The 25,878-nt window shown below is 46.0% G+C and overlaps 1 protein-coding gene across 1 annotated transcript; it reads left to right on the forward strand.

Moving 5' to 3' along the window:
• Window positions 1–1,894: 1,894 nt before the first annotated feature.
• SPINT2 (serine peptidase inhibitor, Kunitz type 2) lies at window positions 1,895–25,015 on the forward strand. Its single transcript, XM_031458619.2, has 7 exons — window positions 1,895–2,375; window positions 17,901–18,071; window positions 20,479–20,538; window positions 21,856–21,909; window positions 22,489–22,650; window positions 22,999–23,037; window positions 24,360–25,015. The coding sequence occupies exons 1-7, from the start codon at window positions 2,270–2,272 to the stop codon at window positions 24,524–24,526; spliced, it is 759 nt and encodes a 252-aa protein (XP_031314479.1). The 5' UTR covers window positions 1,895–2,269; the 3' UTR covers window positions 24,527–25,015.
• Window positions 25,016–25,878: the final 863 nt, after the last annotated feature.

A 25,878-nucleotide genomic window follows, 5' to 3' on the forward strand; every position in this document is an offset into this window, starting at 1 on the left:
TTTATGTATACCCCTTGAGGGGGAACTTCTGACTCTTTTTATCACTGAACTATTGTTTCTTGCCTGTTTCCATTGTTTCTGCATTCCCAAACGTCCCTAATTAGTAACTGCTTAAGATCTTTAGAACTCAGGGAAGGCCTAGGAGCCTTTGTCTACAAACAATAAACAGAGGACTTTTGGACCTGGGAGGGCCCTACAGAGTCCTGCTCAGTTTCAGCCCTGCCTTTTCTTTGATGCTCTTCTGTCCTGAGGGAAACAGGGGCGGGACAAGAAAGGGAATGAAGTTTTGGATAGAGAGGTTAATCATAAACATGAACTCGGTTTAGGGCTTGGTTTCAGTGTCAGATATGCTAGATTCCTCACTGTTCTCAACACTAGAAAGTGAGTTTCAACAGGCCAGGAATTTTGCTTTGTTCACTGTTGTATCTTCTCCAGCATTTACAACAGTACTTGGTTCACAGTGGGTGCTCAAAGAATGTGCGGAATGAACGAACAGATGTGTGAATGAATCAACAGGCCTGTGCCTCCTCTCCAGCCTCAGCTCTCACTGCAGTTCTGTTTTTCAGCTCAAGCCTGGGTTTTAGGGGGATGGGGTAGGGGTAAGGGGTTCAGGTGCTGAAGAGAACTCTGGCCTCACATTTCAGACTCTTGACCTTGAGTCCCAGGTCCTCAACGCAGATAAAAGAAGATGGTGGGCATAAAACTTTGTTTAAGGTAAACACCATTCTGATAACCCAGTTGAGGCTCTTCACATATTAGTAGGTCAGGAGGGAGTCTGAGTAGAGGGGGTGGCCCTGGCTCCAATAATGCACTGATGTCTTTCTTGCTTCAGGACTTCTGCATTTGTTGTTTGTTTGGAATGTCTGTCCGTCAGCCCTATTTATCCTTCAGGGTTCATTATCAAAACCACCTCCCCCACCTCCCAGTCCTCTGTTATTTTCCATCCCAGCCCCCAATCCATTTGCTTCATAGCATTGTTGGGTATTTTCAATAATACTGCACTTAAGTCATCCTGTTGGTCATCCTCTGCTTTTATGCCTGCCCTAATGCACCCCTCTTTCGGGATTCAGCTCATACATCCCTCTTTCAGGAACCCTGCCCTGGCCCCCAAGCTGCTGAGATGCCTCCTCTGGGTTTCACTCCTTTCAGGCCTGATTACTCTACGTGTGCTTCCCCATTACAGCCCTGACATCTATTCTTGCCTGGTGAAGTATTTGTCTTCACCTCAGGACTGGGAACCGTGGACGCAGGATGTGGGGCTCTTGTTCATTCATGGCTCTATTACCTTCTCTGGGAAGCCCTCTGTGAACCTCTCTCAGGCTGAATGGGTAACTTATCTGGGCTCCCAGGTCTTGCACCACCCCAGCCCCTGATCACTCAGACTGTGCTTCCCACATCACATCCCTAATCACTCTGCCCTATGCTTTTGTCATCACTACTCTGGTCGGTTTCTGTCTGGTGACGCAGGGACTACTCTGGCGTGGTCACCGCTGGATTTCCTGCAACACTCCGAGGAGGCGCTCAGTGAACGCTGAATTTAGGAACTAATCCCTGGCCCTCAACGGAAGGCTGAGGAGAGGCGGGCAAAAACCACAAGTTTCCAATAAGAGCACGACTGTGTCCTCTCCTCTCACCTTGAGGCCCAGTCCACGCGCGAAAAGTGCTCGTACCTAGTGATCTAGCTCCAAAGCAAGGGCAGCAGGAGCCCCGGGGTTCAGCGGGAGAGCGCCTCCTCTCGGGCTAAAGTCCTACCCGGAGCGGAGCCAACGCAAGCCCCGCCCCCTTACCCCAGCGCCAAGGGCGGGCCCAGGTGCGCTCTGGGAGGAGGAGGGCCGCTCAGGTGCCTGCTCCCTGCGCCTGCGCTCTACACACCCCGACTCGCCAGGTGCGCCCCGCCCCCTCCCTGGCCATCCACCTTCGGTGGCTGCTTCCCGGCGGCCGCCATTGCCTCAAGCGCCTGCCAAGCGTTTGTGGGTGTAGCGGGGTTCTGAACTGGGGGAGAGTCGGGGGCGAGCGAGGAGCGGACTGAAGCATCGTGGGCAAAAGAGGCAGGGTGACCGCACACCTAAGGTCCGAGAAAGGGGCTTCCCGGGCACCTCCTCTGTGGCGAGAGCCAGCGCAGCACCCCGCGGACCCTTCTGCGAACGCCCGCACCTGAGCGCGAGGCGCTCCCGTGCGCGTGCGCGGGAAGGGTCTTCCCGCACCCGATCGCGAGACCCCAACGGCTGGCAGCTCGTGGCCTTGCCTGGGCGGCCGGGTGGAGCCCGTCATGGCGCAGCTGTGTGGGCCTAAGCGGTGCTGGGCTCTCCTCGCCCTGCTGGCATCGCTGCTCCTCTCTGGGGCTGAGGCGGCCGATGGAGAACGTGGCGTCCACGGTGAGGTTCGGGGCGGGTCTCCCGGGAGGAGTGGAGGGCCGAGAGGCCGAAGAAGGGGCGTTAGGGGCAGAGTCGGGGGTGTAAGTTGGGGTCCGTGGGGGCCTGGGCACGGTCTGAGCGAGGAGACTTGGCGGGGGAGGAAGTTGGGAGCGACTTGGTGACGCTTAGAGGGTGTCGTGGAGCCAGCCCTGGGAGGTTGAACCTTGAGAAGGAGATTTGGGAGCCCCTGGGAGGGAGGACAGACAGAGGAGCCGGGCTGGGAAAAGTTTCCTGAGGGGGAGGGAGGGGACTAGGGCTGTTGACCTAGAAGGAGTGGCTTTGACCGTTCCTGTGGCAGGAAGTGGGTGAGGGGCCAAACTGAAGACCAGCCTCTTCCTGGCAGCGGAAAGTTCCGGGGCCCAAGAAAGTCCTGGGAGAACTGCCTCAGAAGGCGGGGCTTGGATTAGGTGACTTGGTGGCAGTTTTAGCCTCAGGGAGGAGGCCCTCACCCCTCCCCCACCTTTGGAAATTGGACAGCGGCCTCCTGAGAAACCTTTCTGGTTCATATGCAGTAGAGCGCCTCCCAGAAGAAAGGTGGATACCCAAAGGAAGGCGAAGAAAAGCAGAAGTATTGGGGGGCACTTTGTCACGGTGCAAGGGTGGGAGCCCCTTATAAGAATATTGGCATTGAGAAGCTGGGCTTGGATTCTTTGGACTGGTCGTTAGAGGCTGGTGGAGGATAAGGCCCAATTTAAACCTCTACAGTGTAAGGAAGTTTGGCCGGAAAGGTCATTTTGAATAAGTGTTGGTCTAACCTTAACTGCTTCAGACGTCTAAGCACAAGCAGGCTTTGAAAATAACACTCTTGAAGGAAGAATTCATTGATTCAGCAAAACTTATTGAGCCCCTGCTATGTGTCAGGGACAGTGCTGGCAGCGGTGATAACAGTTGTGACTCAGACAGGCCAGGTCCCTGCATGTACGGAGCTTATATTCTAGTGGGGTAGACAGAGACAGTGAGTAAACATTTAAATAATGAGCACTCACCACAGTATTAAATTACTAAGATGTAATTGAACAGGGTGAAGTAGACAACAGGGATGAGGTAAGATGATGGGGGCCACTTTAGTTCAGGTGGTCAGGGGAGGGCTCTCTGAGGAGGGTGACATCTGACCTCTATCATGAAGAATGAGCAGGTGGCAGCAACATGGAGACCTTGAGGACTAGTGTCCAGTTGGAAGTAATGAAGTATGAAGGCCTTGAGGCTGGAACAAGCTTGGTGGTATTCGAGGAAAATACAACCAGCATGGCTGGAGTCGGAGGGTGTTGGGGGCGTGGAATTGGAGGAGAATGTGGGGTTGGAGAAGTAGGCAGGAGCCAGGTGGCTTTATAGGCCAGCATATTAGATGGAAAGAGAGAAAGTTGGATATGTCTGCACCAAGATATCACCAGTGGTGATTTCTGAAGATTTAATTTCCCTATGTCTGAGGCAGAGAGGGAAAAATGAGTCACAGTGGGAGAGGGGCTGTCAAGAGCCAGTGGGGAAGGTAAAGCAAAAAACAAGAGCCAGTGGGGAGAGACTCAGCTCCAGAGGACCGGCAATTAAGAATGCAGGTGTTAATCATTCTTGCAATCTGAACTGGAATTTGTCAGCCCTTCTGGGCTTTTTTAGAGGAAGAAGTTGTGTTAGGATGTACCTTCCAGTTACGTGGCCTCGGATTTTATCAAAACTGAGTTTGGGGATAACATCTATTGCTTACCCTGAGCTCGTATGCATTATTTAATCCTTGAAACAACCTGGTGTGGTGGTGAAGTTACAGATCTTGCCTAAGGTCACACAGTAGTGACAGAGCTGGGTCTTGCTGCAGAGGTCGTCTCTGTTCCCAATGGCTTTGTCGGCTGCTGCAGCTGGCTGGACCTACTGACCTTTCAGAAATACTCCTGTCTGGCTGGGTAAACTAATGCCCTTGCTTATCTGAAGTTCTGTTTGTTTGAAAGCTTTCAACAGCTTAATCTGAGGTAGGAGGTTGTTTTGATTCTCTCTCTCTCTCTGCCCCTTCTGATTGCTTTGGTTTTTCTCTGGTAGCAAGGTCATCCACTAAGAGTTGAGGTGTTTCTGCAGCCACACACAGCTGCACAAGTACCTCCAGATGAGTATGGTGGAGGTGGGGGAGAGTGCGTAATGAATGTGTATAAGAGGGAGATCATAATGGTCTGTCAAAGAATAGTCTGTGTGAAGACATGAGGGGGCTGAGAGGTGGTGTAAAGGTGGTAGGACCAGTGGATTGTTGGAGTTGAGGTTTTGAAGGGAATGAACTAGAAAGATAGGATGCAGTGGGCAGTGAGTGAGATGCATGAAACTGAGGTTCTGAGGAGGCTGCAGTTATTGAGACAAAGGTCTAGGTGTGACCGTGGAAGGGAGCTTCTGAGGGGAGGACAGGATCACTGAAGGAGAGGAAGTCTAGGAACCAAGAGGCCAGGATGGTTGGAGGATCAATTACCTGGATCTGGAAATCCCCAAGAATGATGACAGGAGCAGCAGTGAGAGTGAGCGTGAGCCAGCAGCTAAAATCATGAAGTGAGGAGTAGTGATCTGGGGCTGCAGATAAGTCACAGGTGGGGTACATTTACTCTGATGACGAAATTTGTCAGATGTTGAGAGAGTGGAGGGAGACTGATGTAGAAGCAGCACTCACCTGGAAGGGCCCAAAAGAAGCTATATCCTCAGCAGAGAGCTGGGTTCAGTTAGAGTAAGAAAGTGGCAAGAATGTTCGGAGAAGAGATTGAGGGAATGAAAGGTTTTGCTTAAGATAGGTCATAAGTACCAGAGACTCCAGGAGTTGGGGGAAGGGAGATGGCAACAAAACAGGATGTATGGGGATGAAGGGGGACTCAGGAGTCTGGGGCTGATATAGTCATAAGCAAGTGATAGGAGAGTCGTGTGGTCTCGAGACTGACAGTGTTGGTGAGGCACTGGGTGGTGGAGGGCAGAAAGGGAGGGGTGAGGGATGTAGTGGACACTTGGAGGCTTGGCACAGTGTCCTGACTCCAGACATCTTCAGAGGGAGGTGGGGGAAAGCTGATACTGCTCCGGGTGTTCCTAGCGTTCAGGGAGAGTTCCACTCCACCATGGATGCATGTAGAGATTACAGACTGGCTGTTCCCACAAGGCCTCAAACAGGCTTTAGGTGACTTGTACAGTTTCTAGAATTGAAAATTTTTTATGGAAAATTGTGATTTTTGGCTTTGCCTGAAAGATATGAAGATCTGGCAGCACCAGGCCAGTGTTCCCACATAGTACCCATGGGCTGGTGCTGAGTGCTTCTTTTGGAAAGGACATCTTTCTCAGTCTGTGTTTATTCACTTGGCCTGCCCTCTGTATTTTCTAACGACTCCCATGTTAAGTATATGCCCCATTTAGTAAATAGAGGTAAGTAAAATATAATAGCTCCTTATAAATTGTACAGTGCGGTGACTGTGTGTATGTATGTTATTGTTGTTAGGGAACACCCTTTCAGGTGGCCACAAATGTGCATTTTTTTTTCTCTTCTCAGGTGATAAGTCCTAGTATTTGGAGTGCCTCCCAAATACATAATTTTGATGAATATGAGGGCAGATAATATATTCTTTTTCAGGGTAATATATTCCTTTTCAGAATAGAACCTCAAAAATTCCTTTCGGGAGCAGTCAGTTAAGTGTAGTTCCTGCTGCCAGTAACTTCGGCCAGGCCTTGGGCATCATAACTTGTGTTAATGGTTCCTTGGCTCATAGTCCTTTGTTGATTGTTCTTGGGAATTTCCACTGGAGACAAGTGTGGCAGCATTTGTGTGAGAGCCTCCACCACACTTTCAAGTGATCGTCCATTTGCATCAACCCGCCTGGATTAATTAGTTTCCCCAGAACTCTGACTGAAAGAGTGAACTTTCCAGCAGATGTCCAATAAGCATGTTATTAGTCATCATTCCTTTCTCTTCTCCTCACCTCTATGGATAGTGGTAAATTGAGTGGTCAAAGAGACGATGACAGATAAGAGTGGAAGTGTAGCTGGTGTTGGTGATCAGCTGGGAGTTCTCTAAGGCAGCATCTTGTATCCTTGTCCTTCACAGGAGAGGCGCTTGTTTTAATTGCAGGCAAGACAGTTTGGTTCCAGGACAGTTTGAAATATTTATCACTGAGTTATTCAACACATATTTATTGAGCACCTACCAAGTGCCAGGCACAGTTTTAGACCCTGGAAGCAAAGCACTGAAGGAAACAGATGACACCCCCCACCCCATCCATGGCAGTTATAGTGTAATAAGAGGAAAACAATACAAAAACCCAAAAATGAACAGTGAATAAATATTTGGGGATGAGTGCTATAAGGAAATGTAAGGTAAGGTTTGTGTGCTTAGTACTGAAAACATGGCCTTTGAGACCCAAATAGTGCCAGTCCCCTAAAGAACGTTAAGGGGCTTGCCTTTAGGTACACTAAGGGAAAGTGGACCCTTGCCAGTAGAAATATTCCCTGGCCCAGGTCGGCATTTGAGAGCTCAGCCTGTGATAAAACAGATTTCTCTTTCACCCAACCCCCCTACCTGTTTCTCATTTTACCTACCCTCAGAGTCATTTGCAACACTCAGGCTGGCCTCCAGGTAGTTGGCTAGTCAACCAAACCTGTGTTTGCCCTATTCTGAGGGTGAGAGCAATAAGTAATGAGGTAGCCTTTGATTCGTGTGAGATAGGAGAGAACCCTGAAGGGGTCACACTGAAATAACTTAACCCCAAGAGGCCTTGGTGGTCCACTGGTCACATGACTAATGAGGAATTCACAGATGACCCCCAGAAGCACTAGTGTCTGGATTATGGACATCCTTCTGTGTTCCTAGTCACAAATGTCATTTCACGTGTTGTTTCTGATGAGGTCTTTTTGAAAACTCCTTATGAAGGAATTCTGGAACTTGGATGCTGAGGCCCAGGAACTACTTAACCTTCAAGTTTATTTGAAGCACATTTTTCGTTATTGGGAAGCCATTTTAGAGGTGAGGGCGAATGTTTGAGATGGATCTCACCAACAGAGTCCTGGGTTCCTGGCTTTAGAAGCCCCTTAATTTGAAATCCCTGAGTTCATATGTGGTGCTTTGTGTGTGTCCCAGAGTTGGTCATTTAGAGGGTAGGGCATGTTCTTGTGGAGGTGGGGGGATGATGAAAAAATATTAGATATTACAATAGTTTGTGACCTCCTACGGGGCCACACAGATATACAGTATGTCTGTGGTATTGAAATTTAATGGGCTGATTAGGAAAAATAGTCTAAAAAGCCACCTTAGGGAGAGTGAGAAAAAGATTGAGAAACATTGCTTTAGGGAGAGGGTCCACTAGCTTTCATCAATTTCTGAAAAAGTTCTATATTTCAAAAAAGGTTAAGAGCCCCTGAATGTGAATTAACAGACAATTCCATGAAAGACTTTGAAACTGCTTGTTTCCTTCCAAATTATTCAGATGGATTTCTATAATTCTAGTTATGGATTTTGGTAAGGGTAGAATTTATAGTCCCACTTGAGTGATGAATATGAGGTGACAGTGGGTAGCAGTGGTGGTTTGCCTTGTGCCGACAGTTTATGGAATGTAAACCTTTATGTCTAAATATTTTATATCTAAAATGCCAAGATTTTATATCTAAAACACCAAGATTTTATGAGCCTTATAATTTAAGTTGGATTTGTCATTGTAAATGTTCTTTCCTCATACATACCTAGGGGTTATTTTAAAGTTTCTGAGTTACTTATCCTAATGACAACTTCCAGACACCTGAAACTAGAGGACATGGGTAATTAGTAGCTTTCTGTAGTAGAAACAGAAGCCCTCAAGTATGTAGAACCTATCCAGCTAACCAGAATAGGTGGATTTATAGATCACCTTGAAATAAGACTGATTATGAAATAAATGTCAACTTTGGAATTTGGCATGGTAGAATTAACTTTGAACACATTCCTGATCTTCAGTACCTCTCACTCACAGAAAACTTGAAGATTCTCTCATTCCTTAAGGAAAAGGTAACTTGAAGTCCAAATGGGTAACCAAGCCATAATTTTTCTTATCTTCCTATCTCTAACCTCTTAATCTCCTGATATTGTGGTGTTGCAGGACTTTGATCTATGTGATAGTCTACCATTGCCTTACTGTAGGTGAAGTTAAGGAATTCTGTATCTTCAGCCATGGCAGGTGGTTGTACAGCAGAAAAAGGGAAGGAGTGATGGTTGAGTTAGTTTGATCAACTCATTGGCTTGAGTTTGTGCTTTTGGTTTTCAATATTCCCTATATCCTGTCAGTCACCACATTCAGTTGGACTCTGTAGTGAAATTTGTCATCCTCTTTGACTTCATTCCCACTGTTCCTGCATTAGTCTGGTCTTCATAAAAATATAGTATCTACTATTTATTTAAAGCTTTGTGCCAAATGTTTTAAGCACTTACAATAGAATGAAAAAAATCCTTTAATCCTCACAACACTCTTAATGATATTGATCTGTGTGTCCAAGAAGTCCCTTGCATTTGAGTTGTTTTTAAGAAATGCATCTGCAGGTCCACAGAATTTATCTCATCGGGGCCCATGGAGGGAAAGCCAACTGAATTTCCCCACTTTATTACTTACCAGTGATTTCAAGACATTGAGCAATCCCAAACAAGCCATTGTCAAGATAGCCTCAAGATTAATGAATGGTGCATTCCACAGCAGGAAACGAAAGTCTAGATGTCACAAAAGGGGTCATTTTGCTAGCAAACTTGTCAAAAAAAAACCCCTTTTATACTAACTAGATCCAGAATGGATATAAATCACACAGAGAGGCCTTTACTGCAACCTGGGCTGAGTTGCATTTATAATGTCTTCAAATTAGTTCTCTTGCTAACATTCTCAGCTTTCACTTTAACCTAAAGGGATTTTAAAGAGAAAATTCCTGTTTACTACAGAATATTTCCGATTCCAGATATGTGGGTTTTTCCACATCAGGCCATTCTCTGCAGACACAGATTGGGTGGATTAGGGTGTCTGACAGTTTAACTCAGTTCTGACACTAACTGCATCTGGTGAGCACAGATCCTGCAGGTTAAGGTCTCATTCCCACAAGGCTGCTCCTCCCCCACTCAGATGCCAGTCACAAGTCACCTGTCATTCTGACCAACCTGCTATAAATCAAGGGTTCCCACAACCCCCTCCAGTTCAATAATTTGCTTAGAATGGCTCACAGAACTCAGGGAAACATGTTTACCAGTTTATTATAAAGGATTACAAATGAACAGCAGCCAGATGAAGACAGAGGTATGGAAGGGTCCCCAGCGTAGGAGCTTCTGTCCCTGTGGAGTTTGGGGTGAGCCATCCTCCTGGCACATGGATGTGTTCACCTACTCAGGAGCTCTCCTCATGCCTTTGGTTGGGGTATTTTATGGAAGATTCATCACGTAGGCATGATTATTAACTCAATATCCCATCCCTCCCCACTCCCTGGAGGATAATGGGTGGGGCTGAAAGTTCCAGCCCTTTCATCTTGCCTTGGTTTTTCTGACAACCAACCCCCATCCAGAAGCTTTCTAGGTCCTCCCACCCAAGACACTGGTTATATCATTAGCATACAAAAAGACAGTCTTATCCCTCCAGATATTGCCAGGGTTTTAGTTCTTATGTCAGAAACCCAAGTCAAAGAACAAATATTAGGATAGCAGACGCTCCAGCACTCAGGAAATTACAAGGGTTTTAGGAGCTCTAAATTAGGAAGGGGAACAGGAGCAGGGACTAAATACGTATTTCTGATTATGTTGCAGATATGATGGGTCCACAATCGGAGCTTTGCTTATCTTCCTAAGCTCCTAATAGTCTGATTTAGATACTCCAAGCCTCTGAAATCTACGGTTTTTTAATTAGCCACACCTAAATCAGAATATGGGGCTTGCTGAATTGAAGAATATCGATCAGGTTTATACATTTTCCAGCTTTATTGTGAAGTTTATACCTTTTTTGTTGCATTTATTGTTTTCTTGTTATGAAGTGCATGTGCAGGGAGGTTAGGAAAGCTGCCTTCCATTCCCATCCCAATACCGGGCTAGTGAGAGGCAGCCAGGGATTCCTGCACACACTGGTCCTTTGCTAGAACATCTTCCTCTATTCTACCCTACACACTTTTGCTAAATGACTCTTCCTTATTGTCACTCCCCTATACCAGAATCTTTGCTCATTTCCTTTGTACCTTGTATGGCTTACAAACCCTTTGAATTTAGGGTGTAATTATAATACTTTACTTTGTGTGATTTTTTTTTTTCTTCTATCCAAGCCAGTCTTGTGGCTCTAACTTAATTGTGAGTGCCTACAGGGCAAGGACCACGTTCACAGTGAGTGCCTTCTATGTAGGATGGCTACTCAGCTCAGTTTACCTTGAAGGGTTCCAGTTTATGCCACCATATGTCCCAGTGTCTTAACTATTTTCACTCTAAAGTGTCTTGATCTTGAGGGTAAATTATATGATTATGCTACTTACATAGATTAGCTATTCACCAAATACTTATTGCTTAGTATTGCTCAAGATACTAGGGAATTTAGTACATTCAGTTTTATTTACCAGGTAGTTTACAGTATTTTGACTGAAAAATTTAAGCAAACAAAAGGGATGACCATAATCCACTATCCAGATAAAGCCCTTAAAAAAATTAAAATGTATTTGTAAGATTAGAATTCTCAGATTGTACTAAAGGAACCGTGGAAAAGCCTCATCCTCCTATAGTCTCTTTCCCTAAAGCTAGATTCATACATGTGTCTAAATTAAAAGTTTAAAAAGGGAGCATAATATTTAAGCCATTCTTTTGCTTTTTTTCTTTCTTAGTCTTGGACACTTTTCTATACCAGTACATACACACTTGCCTGTTTTTAACAACTCTTGAGTATTCGATTATGTGGATATCTCACAAGTTATTTCACTAGCATGAACATGGTGTTCTAGTGGTGAATTTTCAGCTTTTTTAAACTGTGCACACCAGACCCTTGTGGATGTGGTAATAGTTACCCCTGTTCTTTGAAACTCTTCAATTAATTGACTCTTCCTTGTTTGCTTTTTGATACTGAGGAGTGAACTCTACTCTTATTTTTGTGTGTCTGTCAGATAGTATTTTTAGCCATCTGAGGATTATTGCAGCAAATCATTTCCCTTTGCCCATTATCCTTAGAATTCTAAGTGGTTTTAATGAAAAGAGTAGAGCTGTTTTTAGTGGTGGAAGGGTGTGCTGCAGTGTTTTTAGCAAAGAATAAAACCTGAGGAGTGTGTGGTCAGTGTTGTTATAAGAAATGTGAGCCCTAGGAGTCTATGTGATAGTTTCTGACCACACATGTAGGACTTTCTGAGTTATGCAACATGATGGGGGTGGAAAATCTGAGCAGGGTGTTTTTATAAACATTCTTTAAAGAAATGATTGGCGAACTGCAGCTTGCGGTCACTGCCTACATGTGGCCTGCAAGCTGAGTATGGTTTTTGCATTTTTTAATGGTTGAAAAAAATTAAAGACATGTTTTTTGTGTGTGGAGGTAATTAGGTTTACTAATTATATTTATATATTTAATATATATTTATTTTTAACAGAAATGCAGGGGATTCAACCCAGGACCTCATGCATGCTAAGCCTGCTCTCTACCACTGAGCTATACCCTCCCCTTCAAAAGAATATTTTAAGACATAAAAATTACATGAAAGGAAGTTTTACTGGAATGACAGCCTTGGTCATTACCTCTGGCTGCTTTCATGTATGAAGCCTGTAATAAAAGCAAATTCTTGCTTTGCATGATTTTCCACATGCACAGTTTTCAGTTACTACAGTATATTAACTGTGAATACTTGAGTACAGACCAAGTTTCAGCTTCTAGCCCTTAAGTCACAAATCACTTAAATCACACATACGCATGGTGATTGGTCACTGCACATGTGCGATTCGGTTCATACACACACAGCAAAGCATGTAGTTGTGTTGCCTTCTTGTTTCCCCATGCATGTGACAGTTTACAAAAATGGTTGATCGATAGAAGAGAATGGCCAAAAAAGATGAAAGTGCAGCAAAGAGAAAACGCTGGAAGTGAAATTCCAATTGCATATAAATGGAGATAGAAGAATGAGCTCACTGTGGGAGTGCTGGCACTGCCACCATCAGAGACTGATATGCAGCTAGAGGAGCTTATCCATAGAAATGAGGAAAGTGGTTGTAACAAAAAGGCTGATGTTCCCATGGACGCTGGCAAAAACCTACAGAGTCAAGCAACTCTCAGAGCAATTCTGTGGCACTGAAAGGGCAAAGGATAAAATATTGGAAGCTGATCCAAACCTAGAAGGTGATCCAAACCACTAAGGTGAACTGAAAAGATGCTTGCTCTGTATCATAAATATATGACAAAGACCTTCACAAGCACTGTTCAGATTAGTCTTGGTAATTTATTTAGTTATTTACAAAGAAGATTAAGCACTTCAATTCTCAAGTTTCTAATGTTTTCACTTAAAATGCACTAAATAAATATTCATTTTATTTTAATTATTCTGTATGTTTATAACCCACGGTTTTTAATGTTTTAGCAAAGAATTTTAAAGATCATGAAACAGTCATAATTTTCCCCATTGTTTTGCATGATTTTGCACTATACTGCCTGTTTACTATTTGGCCTGTCATTAAAAAGTTTACTGACCTTTGCTCTAGAGAAAACAGATGGAGAAGGAGGAGGAGGACCATTCGATGAGTGGCTCCAGCTTGTGAGATGATCCAGGGCTTTCTTAGGATACAGTGAGGCAAGAAATTGGTGTTTAGTTTTTAGGACCCATGAGAATAAAAAGTGTAGACTAGAATCCTAGGAGAGTTATTTTTGCTTGTTTTAAAAACTTACTCTGAATTGGTGTAAAAACATGATTAAAAGAAAACACTAAGTGCAAGGTACTTGTTAATTTGGAGGAGACAGAACAGGTGGGACTGACGTGAGGTTTTGGCTCTATCATGTTTTGGTCCTTTAAAATGTTAGAATTTGATAAAGCGGAGTAGATACACCCATTTTAAGGTATTTTCTGTACTTTTCATAATATTTTAAACATTTCATTAAACTTTTCAATAGACGCTGCTACAGTTGTGCATGTTTGGAGAATGATTAGATGCCATCTTCTTAAACCTATAAAGTTAGTGCCTGGGAGCTTAACATTTCTGTGGTGGCCCTGTTAGAAGGTGGCAGCAGATCATTCCAGCTAACTACGTACAGAGTGAAGTTGTCTGAGGCAGTGGCTGGTTTTGGTTAAACCTCTAGTGACTTCAGAACCAGAGAAACCTGTTTTCTATAACAAAGACCAGTCTGTTTGGCTATTTTGTAATAGCTGATGTTCAAAACACCTGCCAGGGTTTTGTAATTTAGGTTCATATGTCAGATAATATATGAATTTAACCATTTCTAATGCTTATCCAAGAGAAAAAAATGTTACTGTTTCCTAAAGGCAGGAATTGCATTTTTACGTATTCTGAAGCGATTGTACCAAATTTGGTGCCCTTCAGCTTTTTCCCTGTTTTCCTTACTCTGCGTTTTGAAAACTTATAGGATGCATTTAATTTTGCACTAACATTTGTGAGCATACAAATAGGACTTGAAACATATTTTCATGGTTATTTCCCAAAACTATTCCAAGACTGATATATAATTTTGTCATCTCTTAATAATAATTATTTATTAAGGAACAACTTCCTGAAAATTGTCCAGCCAAGTCCCCCTCAGCCTCGGCCAGTTCTTTGGTGTGGTGCTGTCAGTGACTGTCACTGAGTGTGACTGTAAACAGACCCAGCAGAGGGCTTGGCCTTGGTGAGCCCTCTAGTTCTGATGAATCCTTGAGGAATGTTTTTCCTGCCTGTCACTGTGGTGGGTTTTTCTTTCTTTCCATCCAAGGGGTTGTTATGTTTATGCTGGAGCTCACTGATCAGACCAATATGAATTCAAATCCAGCACTGCTGTTTGCTTAGCTTAACCCACCCAAACCTCAGGGTCCTCACTTTTGTAAAAGGGGGTTGTTACTGCATGATTCACAGTTTTGTGACTATTAGAAATAGTGCACATAATGTGCCTCACGTCAGGCTTAGTGAAGGCAGTAAAATGAGGTGTCAAGAAATAAATCATACTCTGCATTTTGGTTCATTTTGATTTTAAGCTGTGTCTACCAAAGTATGGTATTTTATTTTCTTTAAGTTTTTTTTTTAAGGAAGGTGATAGATAAGTCATGGAAGCCATCTTACATACTAAAGTATTTCTGGCTTTTTGTACAAATGTTTTGGAGAACAACAAAAGAAAAAATGCATTGATGTTATGTGGAGTGAGGTGAAGAATATGTGGCCTGTGTTTCCTAAAGAAACATTCTCTCCCTTGAAACAAGCAAACTAAAACAAAATCCTTTTTCATGAGTTCACTCTCATAAGCCTAGAGCGTAAAAATTTGAATCATAGAGGCTTAAAAGCAATTTAGTTAGTAGAAGCATGTAACAAAGTGAGACTTTTCTCCATTTGACAGGGAGCCTCCCACTCACAGAGAGGACTGTCTTGACACAGTAAGGGTGTGGTTAAATTTCATCTTAATTGAACCTAGCTTTGGCCAACTAACCTACTACTTAGAGCTCTTTTACGCTTATCAAGGGACCTGAAAATAAGGCTGCTTCTGAAACTTAAGCTATGAGATCAGTGTGTGATCACTAAGAGCAGATGTGAGCAGCTGTTCGAGACAGAGTGGCCTCCCAGGCCCACAGGATTTGTGATGAAGGGGCCCATCACATCTGCAGGAAGGATGTTCCAATGAGGAGCAAGCAGTGGTCAGCAGTGGCAGTCAGGAAGGAAGTATTCCAGAGGCAGACCTTGACCGAGCTCTCTTGACTGAAGCACTGTAGTCTGCCTGGTAGGCTCCGATAGAGAGGACATTCACAAGAAATCCCACAGAAAACTTCCTTACTCTGACTCCAAGTGACCTGCTCCATTTCACCTTGCTTTCTGAGGCAGTATGCTGGATAGCGTACACATCCAGCCTGCTTGACAGTTAATTCCTCAGTATCCTCTTGTGCACTTTGTTAGCAGGGATCAGCATCCTCATGCCCCATGAGCGCAGAGGCACTCAGAGTATTTGTCTGAGCCCATAAAGATAAGGGCCAGTTTCTGGGCAGTGTTGACTTCACCAAGGTAACTGCCATCCATCCCTAGATAAGCTTTTTCCCTCTTCCTCTTTATACACCCTCAGGCTTCTATACCTGCACAGAGTGTGTATCTGGCACTCTTGCTTCTGAAAAGCCACTGAATTCTCACCCTTTATACCATGATCGCCCTGCTGCATTCTCTGCTGTGGTATTTGGCGGTTCCCATCTGGCTGCCTTGAGCTTCGTTTGGCCCCTCTCAGGTGTTTGTTTCAATTGAGACATAATTCACATTCCATACAGTTGACCCATTTAAAGTGTACAGTTCCTCCCTCAGATTTTCTTGTTAAAAAAAGGCTGTACCTGAAGCTGTTCAGGAAGCAAGGCCACAAAGGAGTCAGTGATCCCCAGGGTTCTCAGCTTGGCAGGGCGTTGGATGGGCTGTTCCACCTCAGGAGCATTGGGCACTCCTTGCCTTGATGATGTTTTCAGTTTGGGTCGTAAGTGGATCCTGTGTGGGTCCTCTCCATCTTGTCTTGTTGCTAGCAATGCTGCCTCTGGCATTTGACAGTGGTGTGGGTTGGACAGAATCACACACCAGAGGACTCCTCTCTTGCCATGTCTTCCCTGGGCCTTGTTGATTGTGTATGTTTTGTGACCTTTGGCACATAGTACAAAGTCCCTGCTCCAGGTGCACACCCAGCTGGTTCTTGTTGATGTGTTATACGGACGAAAGTTACCCCTATTAAAAAAAAACTGATTTATTAAATATTTACATACATAAAATCAGTTGTTTTAAGCATACAATCCAATGACTTTTGGTACATTTACAGAGTTGTACAACCATCCCCACATTCCAATTTTAGAACATTTCCACCATCCCCAAAAGATCCATCCCTATGCCAATTTGCAGTCACTCCCCCCCCCCCCCCCCCCCCGTTCCAGGCCAACACTAATCTACTTCCTGTCTCTATTGATTTGCCTTTCCTGGACATATTGTATGATTGCATTCATATGAAGTGTCCAGATAAGGTACTTTTAACTGGTGATTTAACTGATGGTTGCTTTCAAATTAACAAGAGAATTTTTTACTTTAGAGTGTGCTTTTTTTGCTGTACTAGTTACCTGTGATTTATTGGTGTGTGTGGGAGTTCCTTGGGGGTGTTTCTTTATTTTGCATAGTACCAAACTTTTTGTCCATAGATAGATGTTTTGTGGACATTTGTTTTCATGCCCATCATTGTGATGTATTTGGGGAGACACAAGAGAAGCACAAATTCTGCCCTCTGCTTTCAAAAGGCATCCCCTAGTTGGTGAGGTAAACCTAGCAAACATGAAAACAACTAAGGAGGAGTAAATGACAGCATATAACCACGTGTAAGGCCCTGGGATGTTTTTATTTGAAATGTTTACCAAGCACCCTGTGCTAGGCCCCACGCAGATTGGAATGCCCTTGTGCCAGAAGGCAGAGATCCATGGAGGCCAGAGTATAGAGAGGTGATGTGGACTTGTGGTCCCAGGAGGGGTGATATGGTGGTGCAGAGCAGACGCTGAATCACATGGTCAGGTTACTCCCTTTTCCAGTTGGTTTCCTGGCGAAAGTCTCATTCTAGTGCAGGTGATACCTCTAGCATTTGTGTATCTGTCCTTTTTAAAGAGAAAGGCCTTCTGCATGCAGATGTATCTGGCTGGAATTTTATAACATAGTTGTTCTGTTTCCCGTGTACTAGAGTGGGGCCAGATTTTGGGACACTTTGAAACCTAGGCCCATATTGGTTTGCTCAGATAGGAGCCATTATCCACACTGGAGCAAAGGAGTGACCTGAGTTGCCTTTGGAGGTTTGGCAGTGGGGAGAGCTAGCATTAGGGAGCTTCTTTCTGAGGTGCTTGTGGTAATTTGACTATGAAGTGGCCTACCCTGGCAGAGAGTGGACAGGGAAGTTTCAGAAAGGTCCTTCTGGGGGCTGCTAAGAGCACCAGTACTTTCTTCCTGACCTGACATCGCCGGCTCTGGCCTTTCAGTGCTAAGCTCCCCTTGGTCTGGGGAGACAGGCACATATCCAAAAGGATCCTACAGACTGTTCTGTTGCCTTTGAAAGCCTTATTTCTATGCTGGATGTGTATGTCTTTGATAATGAGGGCAGGGACAAAATCAACATGCAACTGAATTTCAATTTAGTTGGGTCGGTTGGTATCTTTGTTGTTAGATGTTGCGTTTCTTTCCTGTATGAGGAGGGAATCGCTAAGGAGGCCTGATGGTGACACTTTAGACACAGCTCACTGGAACTTAGTGCTAGATCTTAAGGCTCTGGAAAACTGTGGGCCACCTCCTATAGGTCTGTGCATGTTCTCTCTTTCCAGGATTGCCCTGCCAAGCTAACTGGTCTCTGTTTCGTTGTGTTTTAGAATTTTGCCAAGTTTCAAAGATAGTGGGAAGATGCCGGGCCGCCATCCCTAGGTGGTGGTACAATGTCACTGACAGATCCTGCCAGCAGTTTGTGTATGGAGGCTGTGAAGGGAATGACAATAATTATATGACCAAGGAGGAGTGTCTTGCAAAATGTGCTGGTGTCACAGGTAAGACAGTGCTAGTTGGGGAAGTTTTATTATCTAGAGGCAGTTTATTAATTGGGATGTAAATGCCTTTTGCTTTTCATTAGTTCCTCATGGCTGAACCTGGGAGGTATTTTAAAAAGCAGAAGAAACAGGCACAGTGTGTATGTCACCCACACAGTGGTTTCACGGCGGTACGCTCCCTCCTCTTCCCAGAAAGGGCAGAGTAGGCCACAGACTGGAGCCAGGGGAGGACTGCATCTTCTCCTCGACTTCCTTTCTCCCACTAGTGAGTGCAAGTCCCACGCCAGACCTGGCATGAGCAGAGTCCTCCAGGTCCCCTCAGACGGGTTGCCGCCTTGCTTCCTGGGCATTTGGGTTCTTTTTACCTCTGAGTTAAATGACTTGAGGAGGTCACCCAGCCAGCCAAATTACAAATCACGTTAAAAATAGAACATACTTCCTGGAATCCATCCTTCTCCCAGCCCTCACTAGGGGAGGATTCTGTGGAATCAAGATAATATTGACCCTGAGAGCCTCCCAGTTGAAATAAAAACCTAAAGCCCCACAGCAGTATACACTGGCTCTGAACAGAGCCTTGGGGAACTCCTTGAGACCTGATGGCAATGAGATGTTGGCTTTCTGGGGCCTGATTCCTCCCAAGTGTTCAGAGACCCAAGGATTTGGCCAGCCAAACTGTTAAAGATTTTCATTGATGATTTTCTTAGCATTGTTACATTGATGCATCCTCTCCTGATGGCTTGGCATCAGTGTTAGGACTCTGGATTATGATTCTGTGTCGGGATGTGCTGGTGTCCTCTGTGCCCAGAGATGGGCCCTGCATGCTTGTCGAGTTTTAATATCTCCTCACATATTAACTCTCTCTTGGCTTTGAGCTCTGCATTCAGAAGTCAGATAAGCTTATTAAAGTCATGTGTAAAGAGAGGAAAACAACAGTGGCTTTAGCTGTGACCTGAGGTTTAAAACATAATGCGCAGGCATACAAGCCCGGCAGTGACTCGGTGCCTTGAGGAACATTTTATTGATTTTTGTATACCTGGTGCCCAGCAGGCGCTCAACAAGTGTTTGGAGAGCTGAGGTGGCTGGTGTTGATTTTGGATCGTACAAGTGGGTCCCTCATCTTTTGAGGGGGGTAACTGGCAACCTCACCACATGGTGACTGAAAAAAATACCATTTGTTGTACGTAGTTTTCTGTCATCAGCTATGATCCAGTGTCGGGGGAGGAATTAAGGGGAGATATTTTTGCCACCTTTTCTGTCTTTTCCCAATCAAAAGTTGACAGTAGCAGATGTACATGCCATTCTGGTTACTCCTTGGTTTCTCAGGGAGAAAGTTGTAAGAACACAAGCAGTGGACAGTGGGCCTTAGGACAGAATGTCTCTACAAGGGGCCACGGGGTGTTGTGTTTTGCTGGGAGAAGGCAGACAGCTGTCTCCCTAGAAGTCAGCCAGTCTGGCCCCAGCCTCGAGGTCTCAGAAGGCTCATTTGCTGGCACCCGAGCCTGGCTCCACTGCACGGCTCGTGAGGCGTTCTCTTGTGAGCCTGTGAGGAGCTGAAGCTGCCAGGGCAGCTCGTCACTGGAGTCTTTGGCAGCATATTCTCCCCCAGGCAGGCAAGCTCTGGGGAGCCAGATGATAACGAGAATGCCAGTTTATTTATTAATAATTAATTAATTAATTATAATGAGAACCAGAATCACTGAAAGACCAGACACTTACATCTCTGTGCCTACACCTTTAGTCCATGTAGGCAAATCTCTCAGCCAGATTCCCAGAAGATTGCTTGATGAGGAAAGAGGCAGAACTAGGAGAGTTGGTTTGTGATAGAAATGTTTAATGGCGTCAGGTTAGACCAGCCCCACACCTCTCCATTGGGGAGGGTCCCACCCTCCTGGACCTTGCCAGCACCACCTTTTTTGCACTTCCTTAACTGGCTAACCTCTCCACCCCACCCCTTTAACTTTGTGTGTGTGAGATAAAATATACATAACATAAAATTTGCCATTTTAACCATTTTTAAGTGTACATTTTAGTGGCATTAAGTACATTCACACTGCTGGGCACCCCCTTCACTTTTCAATTCATTAGGCGAGTTAATACAGTTTGCCAGGTTATTTGGCCCTGGAAGCCATTCTGTCTTTTTATAAAGTCATTTCACATGTCTTTGCTCTGATTCCCAAGCTGGCTGATCTTAAAGTTTAGCCCACAAGGCAGTCTTGGTTCCTTATTTTCCAAGTTCTGGTGGGCTTGTGGTCCAGCGTGTGCATTGAAGGGCCCACATAAAGGAGAAATGGGAGTCGCTGTGAGAGGCACACAGGACCAAGCCTGCTCAGGGACGCAGCTTGCTTTGTCTCATCAGCAGTCTTGGATGTACGCTTTCTCACTGTGTTGTTTATTTGTCCCCTTGTAGAGAACACCATTGATGGTCCAGCCACCAGCAGGAATGGAGCAGATTCCTCTGTCCCAAGTGGTAGGTTCTTAAAAAGACCCAGGATGGAATGAGGGCCATCCAGATGGGTAACTGTGAAAGGACATCTGTACTTTGGGAGTTGTATAAGGGCCTCCATCTCCTGGTACTATTTACTCAGAATTGGCAGATGGGGGCTCTGCCTGGGCTGCCAGCTTCTGGCTCCTTGCCGGCCTCCTTATACTGGGGAGTTCATATTGTCCAGCAGACAAGAGGGCTGAGGGATTCAACAGAGCTTCCTGGCTGACCTCAGCTTCCTCCTGGGGGACGGGATTGTGGTTGCTGCCAGGTGGGCTCAGGCCCCTTCCTTCTCTTTGGGCTGGCCTCAAGTCCCCTGGCCTCTCCTGCTGTGCTGTCTTCGCTGCCCTGTCCCACCTCCTTGCCTGTTTTGTCTCCTTTGCTTCCTGTTGTCCTTGTCGTCTCCCTCCCTGTGCTGAGTCCTCTGTCCTCTGCCACCCCTGCCTCCAATTCCCACTGCAGTCCTTGATCTCGAGCTTTGTGTTAGCTTGCTTTGTAGTGCTGACAGCAGCTGCCCCATTCCTCCTTTATGCTTAAAGGACTTTGCATCAGGAGCCTGGGGTGAGTGGTCCAGATGTACTAGCAAGCCCAGCCCAGCGTTCTCAAAGGCTAGTCCCCAGGCAGTGGGTTCTGCTGGGCGAGACCTGCTGTGGAGGGAGGGAATCTGCCCCTACCCCATTTGAGGATGGCCCGTAGTCAGCCAGTGGCCATGCATTGATTGCAGTCTTGGCTCTAGTCCTTTGCCATCAGTGCCCACATGAGAGTGAGCATTTATTAGCTCAGTGGTCGGCCGACTTGCAGAATGCTGAGAGTTAGGGTAGAGTCACTTTCCAGTTTTGCCAGGCTAGGAATCCTGTGCCCGACCTGGCCATTGCTTTCCCTGGGTTCACCGTTTATTCTCGAGCTGCCTCTGCAAAGTCATCCAGAGCCATGAGGTACCAGCATAATAGTTCTGGTTTTCATCCTGTTTCAGAAGACAATTTCCCTAAGAGAATAAGGGGCCTCCTCCCTGTGCCAGAGAGTGAATACCTCTGGTCTTCCTCATCACCCCAGAAACTATGGCTGGGATTAGATTCCATAGCAACCCCTGAAGTGACAGGCAGGACTCCCCATCCAGTATTCAGTCCGTGTGTGCAGTAGAGCCCATTAGGACTGGGAGCTGATGGAGCAAAGCTGCCCATGGAGGGGGGCTCCACTCCTTTCCTTCCAGGTATCAGAGTGGGCCCTTTTACACTCAGCCCTGGCTAGGCCATGTGTCCTGTGTCCATCCCAGCCTCCCTGACATGGATGTTTGTGTTTCAGCTCCCAGAAATCAGGATTCCAATGACCTCTCCGATGATATTTTCAACTATGAAGGTATAACTTTTAAGAAATATTCACATAAGGATAAAATGTGTTTCCTTACTTAGCTGGGAATTGAGACACACTTGAAGATTTCCATTAAGGACATTGTAGAGCGAGGCTTCCCGGCCTTTCCCAGGTGGTAGGACTCATGAGGATGCCCCGGGTGGCAGGAAGCAGGAAGTGCCACAGCATGCCCTCAGGAAGCTTGTGCTTACAAGGCAGCCTGGTGTGCAGGCTCTGCCTCCCACCAGCTGTGTGCTGTGGGCAGCTTACTGTATAGCTCTGCCTCAGAGCCCCTGAGTATGAAATGAGGGGCCTAGTTCAGACCTTTCAGAGACCAACTTAACACGTGTAAAGTGCCTACAAGAGTGCCTGACGCAGAGAAACCTCCATAACAGTGTAGTTTGGCTATAAAGAGAAAGATACCTGAAAATGTGGGCCAGACTGGCCACGTCTGTAATCGACAAGTTTCTATAGCAGTGATGTTTCCTCCATTGGCAGGCAGCCATGTGGCTGCTCAGCAGCATTCTAGCTCAGTTCACCTCTCCTGGGCCCCACTCATTTGTACTCCTTGGGCTGTCTCACTCCCAGAATACTGCACTGCTGAGGCGGTCACTGGGCCTTGCCGTGCAGCCTTCCCACGCTGGTACTTTAATGCCGAGAAGAACTCTTGTGATAACTTCATCTACGGAGGGTGCCGGGGCAATAAAAACAGCTACCCCTCCAAGGAGGAGTGCATGCAGCGCTGCTTCGGTGAGTCTGCCTGATTCCTAAATCCAGGAAACAACCTTGGGCGAATGAGCCCTCCCAAGAGGGCTCCATTTCCCCATCCCTAAGATGAAGGACTTAGAAATGCTGTCATTGGCTCTACCTTTCTCTGGCTTCCTAGTGAGTAAAGGGTGGGCTTTGGCACTGGCTGTTGGGCAGATGTGTCCTAGATCCCCACCAGGTGGCAAGGCCTCAAGACCCTCAGAAAAGCTGGAAGAAATTGCTCAGAAAGAGCCCCTGTGAAGGCACAGGGCTGAGGGGAATCCTTGGGCGTGAGCAGCTCTAAGGGAGGAAGCCTGAGAGCTGACCTCAGGGTTGTGTGTTTTCTTCCAGGCAAGCAGTTGTATCCTGCCCTGCCCCACGGCACTAAAGGTAAACAGCCTTTTACCCACCTCTACCTGCCTTCCTTGACTAAGCTTTGGCTGTATTTTTGCAGGCTCATGTTGTCTTGGACACATCATCCTTCACTGTAAACATCTTTTTGGTAGAAAGTTCATGTTTCTGCACGAGTATGGCTAGGCAGCTTGGAACATGTGGATGTTTGTCCCACCATACAGTGTACATAAACAGGGGTTAGGGGTGAGGCTGTCTCTGCCCAGGCAGCCTGGGGGTGACTAGAGGACACACTCTACTGTTTTGGCTGTGCAGGGACCTGCTCTACATGGGCCTGAGACTGTCTCCAGGTTTGGGGGGAGCTTTGCTGCTGAGGGGTGTACAAAGTTGGTCATGGGTGACATGAATTAAGATGGCGAGCCCTTACTGTGTGTGGGCGGAGTGTGGCCCTAGTCCGTGCTGTTGTCCCTGAGCAGTCTGGTCTGACAAGGAGGCTGGGCCTTTTCTCGCTTTTGTTTCTGATTCTGAGCCTGAGTCATGCATGGATGGTAGTGTTTGCACAAAAGACCTGCCACACTGGTTTGGCCTCTTTCCACCTGTTTCCCTGTTAAGGAGCCCAGGCCTGACCTATGTGTCTGCTCTGCTTTAGAAGAGGAATGAAGCTGGAACCTGGTTTGCCCAGGCATGGGGGTCTGGAGGGTTGGAGATGGAGAGGGGATTGATGCTGTCCACTTCTGCAGCCAAGCGGGGAGAGGGAGCCAGGTAGCTGCCACAGGAGGCTACATTCCTTCCATGGATCCACACCTGAAAAAAAAAGCATAGTAACTGACCAGTGGGACTGCACTGGGGCAACCACTGTTAAATTTACTTGGGTAATTAGGAGCATGAGCGTCCCCTCTTGGCCCTGCTTCCAATACCTCTTGTCTCCCTTCCCTCATTCCACAGGTACCACCCCAGCCACCTGCAGGGCCACATCTTTCTCTGTGGCTGGTTGGGGCAAGGGAAGGGGGTATGCTTTTTACATCCTAGTGTGCATCTTTTGGCCTGAATCCCCTGAGAGGTGGTAGGGAAAGAGAGAGTTGAAGTGGAGAGTTTCTGGTCAAAAAAAAAAAAAGAATACAAATAGCTTCTCTGTGTGCACGTAGCATAGTGCCTCCTTTTTTCAGGAACCTGCTTCTCAGGACTGTAGGGACTCTCCTTGATGACTTTCTGGCAGGCAGTGCCAGTTCTCCAGACTCCCAGATTGGGGTCGGGGGGACACCTGGTCCAAGAGCTGCTGGTCTTCACCCTGAGCCCACCTGGACACTCTGGCTGCTGCCTGCCTCATTCTGCTGGTTCTGAGGCCTCTCTCTCATCTGCAGTGGTGGTCCTGGCAGGGCTGTTCGTGATGGTCCTGATCCTCTTGCTGGGAGCCTCCGTAGTCTGCCTGATCAGGGTGGCACGGAGGAACCAGGAGCGCACCCTCCGCACCGTCTGGAGTTCCGGGGACGACAAAGAGCACCTGGTGAAGAACACTTATGTCCTGTGAACACCCTGTCTCTAAGGGGCTGCCCTCCTCCACCCGCTGTTGATGAAGAGAACCTGGGAAGGGAGGGGAGACAAGTGTCGAATGCATGTGTACTTTTTCAAATTGAGTGATTGATTTGTATTTGTGCGATCATTAGAGTTTTTGGTTTGTTTGTTACTTCACAAGGTAAGAGGGCTTGCTCCCTGGTCTCCTGGGGTGGGTTTGCTTTGGAAATCCTCTTAGATAAGGGGTGCATGCATTGCAGGTGGTCTGGCCCTCGACTGGAGTCAGCTCCTCTTCGATTTATTTCTTGGCACCAGGTATAGTTTTCTTCACATATGTTGAATCTTATTGTCTCCTTTCCCATCACAAAAGTGATGCTTTAATAGTTTCCTTTGTTTTTTTTTTTTTTTTTAAGTAAGCAGAAGCATAAGTTTTTTATTAGGATTCTGAAAGGAAGAAAGTAAGATGTACAAGTTTAATAAAAAGGGCCTTCCCTTTTAAAATAAATTTCAGCATGTGCTTTCTTTCTTTATAGGACTGCTAATTTAAACTCTACCATAATTACCACAGGACACTACATGAGATGCCCCATTCTAGAAATGAACTCCTTAAAAAAAAAAAAGCATCTTTCAGATCTTTTTGAATGAAATACATCTTTCATTACAGCTGAGTGCCCATAAAGTTTCACCAATAACATTTAGCCTTCCCACCTGTGGTAAGCTCTGATTGTTTTTATTCTATTTCACTTTTTAAAAATTCTGGTCACACCGTACTAACTTTTTTTTTTAATTGATCCACTTTGGCACTCATGATTTTCAAGTTTCCCTGCAGCTCTGCCATCTTCCTCAGGCCTTCCACATGTCCCTAAATTGAAATGGGAACAGGGTACCACCAAGCTTAGTCCTAGTTCTGCTGCCTACCTGTAGATGTTCCCTGCCTGTCTTTAGGCTCTCAAAGCCCTTTTTCTCCTCGCTCTTCTTCCAAACATGTACTCCTAAAACACGGAGCAGCATCTGGGCAGCCCAAGGGGTCAGGCAGGTGCCCTGGGACCTCTACCCGCCTCAGTGACTCAGAAGGCTGGGCCCCAGCCCGGGAGTGGGTGGAGGTGCTGGGCCAGGCTGTGGGCCCCATGCAGTCTGACATGATAGTTTCAGGTGTTGCTTTGGCCTCTTGGAATAAAAAGACAATAAGCCCTCCTTTCCTTGACCTTCATGGAAATCCCTTCTGGTCAAAAGGCCACATTCTCTACAGGCGCACCTTATTTTACTGTGCTTCGCAGGTGCTACATTTTTAAATTTTACAAATTGAAGGTTTGTGGCAACCCTGCATTGTCAGGTGATGGTTAGCATTTTTCAGCAATAAAGTATTGT

Source organism: Camelus dromedarius, chromosome 9 (assembly GCF_036321535.1).
Source record: "Camelus dromedarius isolate mCamDro1 chromosome 9, mCamDro1.pat, whole genome shotgun sequence".
Classification (NCBI taxonomy): domain Eukaryota; kingdom Metazoa; phylum Chordata; class Mammalia; order Artiodactyla; family Camelidae; genus Camelus; species Camelus dromedarius.

What these genes read in the sequence shown, in the direction of transcription:
- SPINT2 (XM_031458619.2), top strand. Translation starts at nt 2,270, where the DNA reads ATGGCGCAGCTGTGTGGGCCTAAGCGGTGCTGGGCTCTCCTCGCCCTG. An exon ending in AGATTCCTCTGTCCCAAGTG is followed by an intron (nt 20,539 to 21,855) that starts GTAGGTTCTTAA and finishes TTTGTGTTTCAG; the next exon opens with CTCCCAGAAATCAGGATTCC. An exon ending in TGATATTTTCAACTATGAAG is followed by an intron (nt 21,910 to 22,488) that starts GTATAACTTTTA and finishes TCTCACTCCCAG; the next exon opens with AATACTGCACTGCTGAGGCG.